Source organism: Chrysoperla carnea, unplaced genomic scaffold (assembly GCF_905475395.1).
Source record: "Chrysoperla carnea unplaced genomic scaffold, inChrCarn1.1, whole genome shotgun sequence".
NCBI lineage: Eukaryota > Metazoa > Arthropoda > Insecta > Neuroptera > Chrysopidae > Chrysoperla > Chrysoperla carnea.
The window spans coordinates 1530744-1534267 of record NW_025408233.1 but is presented as its reverse complement, the minus strand read 5'-3'; the positions used below and the strand labels follow the sequence as shown (position 1 = coordinate 1534267).

General features: G+C 35.0%; 1 protein-coding gene across 1 annotated transcript; it reads right to left on the bottom strand.

Moving 5' to 3' along the window:
- Nucleotides 1-2501: 2501 nt before the first annotated feature.
- On the bottom strand, nucleotides 2502-3171 carry LOC123304825. The gene is made up of 2 exons (XM_044886394.1): nucleotides 3036-3171; nucleotides 2502-2695 (listed from the first exon to the last, which is right to left on the bottom strand). The coding sequence occupies exons 1-2, from the start codon at nucleotides 3169-3171 to the stop codon at nucleotides 2502-2504; spliced, it is 330 nt and encodes a 109-aa protein (XP_044742329.1).
- Nucleotides 3172-3524: the final 353 nt, after the last annotated feature.

The following is a 3524-nucleotide window of genomic DNA, read 5'->3' as shown; positions in this document are numbered from 1 at the left end:
CAAGGAGAGAGAAGTAAATTAACATCTGGTTGAAAAATGATAGGTTCTGAGTCTAGCAGCGAAAGCCATACAGGATACCATGGCTGACCGCGCCAGTTTGGAACTACTACAATTCCACAAGCCTGATCGATTTGGATTTTCTTAAGTGATTTTAAGATTAATGACAAAGGAGGGAAAGCAAAAAAATTTAAATGTTTCCAATTGATTGTAAATGCATCAATAGTGACTGCAGCAGGATCACGATGCCAGGAACAGTACCTTTTGCATTTTTTATTTGAAGATGATGCGAAAAGATCAATGTCTGGCCTGCCCAGCTGAGAAACTATCTTATCGAACGCACCAGAAGACAGTTCCCACTCAATGTCTATATTTTCTATTCTAGAAGCTTTGTCCGCATCAACGTTATCCTTAGAAGGAATGTATGAAGCGAATATCCATATATTCCTGCATTCACACCAGGACCAAATGTCATAGGATAAAACGCTCAGGTGTTTAAACTTGGTACCGCCCATTTTATTAATGTAAGCAATTGCAGTCGAGTTATCAATTCTTAGGAGAATTTTACAATTAGCAAAATCAGATGCAAATGATTTTAAACCGTTAAAAGCTGCTAAAAGTTCTAGATGGTTAATATGAAACGATCTTTCCATGGGGCTCCAGCGCCCATAAGCCACCTGTCCATCATACGACGCTCCCCATCCTGTAGTTGAAGCATCTGAATATATAGTGAAAGGGAAAGTTGAATTTCTGATAGGATTTTTAGAATTTATAATATTAATCGACCACCAGTTAAATTCATTTAATAAAGAAGGAGATATACTCATAGCATGATCGTATTCATTATTAGATTTTAGTAAGGCCAAATAACGTTCTTGCTCAAACGCCTTAGAGTGAAACCAGCCATAATTAATTGCTGGGCAGGCTGCTGTGATATTTCCCACAAATTGGGAAAATTCTCTGATAGTACAATGAGTGGAATCCCTAAATTTCAATACTAAATTGTGTATATGAGACCTTTTTACTTCTGTAAGTTCAATTGTCATTTGAACTGAATCAAATAAAAAACCCAGAAATTTGCATGATGTTGAAGGGTTAAGATTACTCTTACTCTCATTTAAAATAAAACCTAAAGATTCTATTAACTCACGAGAAATTCTTATGTTTTCTGAACACAGGGCAGTAGAATCGGCTGCCAACCACCAATCATCAAGATATACTACTGATATTAAACCTAGCCCTCTCAGGTGGCAAATAATAGGTTTACAAATTTTAGTAAAGACCCATGGGGCCGTGCAGAGGCCAAAAGGTAAGCAAATAAATTCATAAAGGAAATTATTCCAGGTAAATCTTAGGTATTTCCAGAAATTTTTATGAATTGGAATCATAAAATATGCATCTTTCAGGTCAAAATTAGCCATCAAACATTCTCTTGATATTAATTTTAAAATTGTTCTATAATCCTCCATTTTAAAATGAACAGTTTCTATGAAATTATTTAAATGCTTTAAATTAAGGATAAATCTCATTTTACCATTTTTTTTGGGTACAAGAAAAATTCTTGATAAAAACTGGCCCTCCTCCTCAGCACACTGCTGGATAGCGCCCGTTGATAAAAGGTCATTCACAGCCTTCTGTACCTCAAGTTTATTTTCAGATAAATGATTATTGGAGGGCTTTGAAGATTGAGTTGGTGTAGAGATAAATGGAATTTTGTATCCGGAGATCGTCTCAAGGATAAAAGGATCGGAGGTGATTTTGGCCCAAGCATGTACGAAATACTTTAACCTACCCGCAGTAGGACTCACCTTTATTTCTTCTGTGTCTGAGCATTTTGAGCTGGAGGGAGTTGGTTCCCTAATCGGGATCGAGTTGTAATTTGATTGTGATTGTTTGCAGCTGATGATTTGTTGAAGTGACGTCTGTAGCCCGTCTGACTGGAGCTGATCCTTGAAGCAGACGGGCTTCTCCAGTTTAAAGAGTTTTTAGGTCGATTTGAATCTCTTCGTGGAGTTTGATTTTTTAAAGACAAGCTTGTTTTTTCAACAGCTAAGGCATTCTTAATTCTTTTAGCAAGGTCGATGCCAAAAAGAAATTCATCTGTGGGTGAATCTTCAAGAACAGACTTCCTTTTTCCATCAACACATGAGTACAATTGTGCACGTCTGGACTTGGACAACTGGAAAAACAGGTCACACATCATGCTGCTGGAGTCACAAAGAAGCTTTAAAAGCTGTTCCTTATCTACCGGTTCCTCTTCATCATTCAAAATATTGCAGATGGCTGTACCAATAGCCACTAAACTACGGCCACACACATCCTGATGATTAGCAAAAAATTTATCACGAGATTTAGCCGTTTTATGTAAAAGAGGGAGTAATTCCGGATTGAGAGTTGGTGCAATTAGAGGACAGTTTCCTTTGTTAGGATAAGTTTCAATCATTTTAGACTTATCTTCTTTGTTCATGCCTGAAGCTAATAAATCTTTCCAGCATGACGCTAGTTCAGGGTGCAAAACATTTATCCTTTAAAAGTCTCTTTTCCGAGCCCAGGATTTGGAGCACCGATTCACTGAGGGTGGGAACTTCAGAACCCTTCGTCTCCTGCAACTCCACTGACGCCTTCAAGTTTTTATCTGAGGCATTTTCCATTTCAATATCAGATTTACTACTCTGATCTTGGTCGTCAACATCTGAGTCTGCAAGAGCAAAAGATCTAGGTCAAAACAAGCTATCATTTTCCTAACGCAATTTTTTTTTTTTTTTTTTTTTTTTTTTTTTTTTTTTTTTTTTTTCATGTTTGCCCAGTCAAAGGTACAACAACTTATTAACATAAGATTTGTTGCCCAAGGTACAACAAAAAATGTTGCCCAATAACAATCAAAAATTGATTAGTTAAGTATTTTAGTATTTACCCTCAGATGAACAGTTAACAACAGAGTCAATGACTAAATTAGATGACATTTCCAGATCATTTAATTAAATGCTGGTATATATATTTTTTTAATTATTTAGGTATTTTAATATTTTAATATTTACCCTCAGATGAAGAATTATCAACAGAATCGTCGACTAAATTTGATGACATTTCCTGATCAATTAAATGCTGATATTTTTTTAATTTTTTTTGGAGTACCTCCAAATGAGAATTGTTTTCCAATTTACGTTTATTCATTTTTATCAATGAACAAGCAACAAATTAGTGTTTTACTTCTGATATCTGATAGATTATAATATTTGATTTTTTTTTTTTTTTTTGAAGAGAAATCAAAAAACGATGTTACTTGAAACGCACAAAAAACGTAATGAAGGGTAAATAAACCAGTTGTTATGGATACACTTACTTAATTTTATTTTATGGTTGAACTATGTGGTAATGAATAAGCGCACAAAGGCGGTACTACACAGTGATCTCGAGAACGAAACTTGAAATATAATGTCAAATTATGATCATTTTTGGCTTATTTAGACTGGGACCAATCATAAAAGATCTATATATATGCATATCGACTTACCTGGATCAAAATT

Bases quoted from the DNA above. Each gene is read 5' to 3' on its own strand.
- LOC123304825 (XM_044886394.1), bottom strand. From the start codon at position 3,171: ATGAATAAACGTAAATTGGAAAACAATTCTCATTTGGAGGTACTCCAA. The intron at 2,696-3,035 runs GTAAATATTAAA...TTGCTCTTGCAG, and splicing joins TGATAATTCTTCATCTGAGG to ACTCAGATGTTGACGACCAA.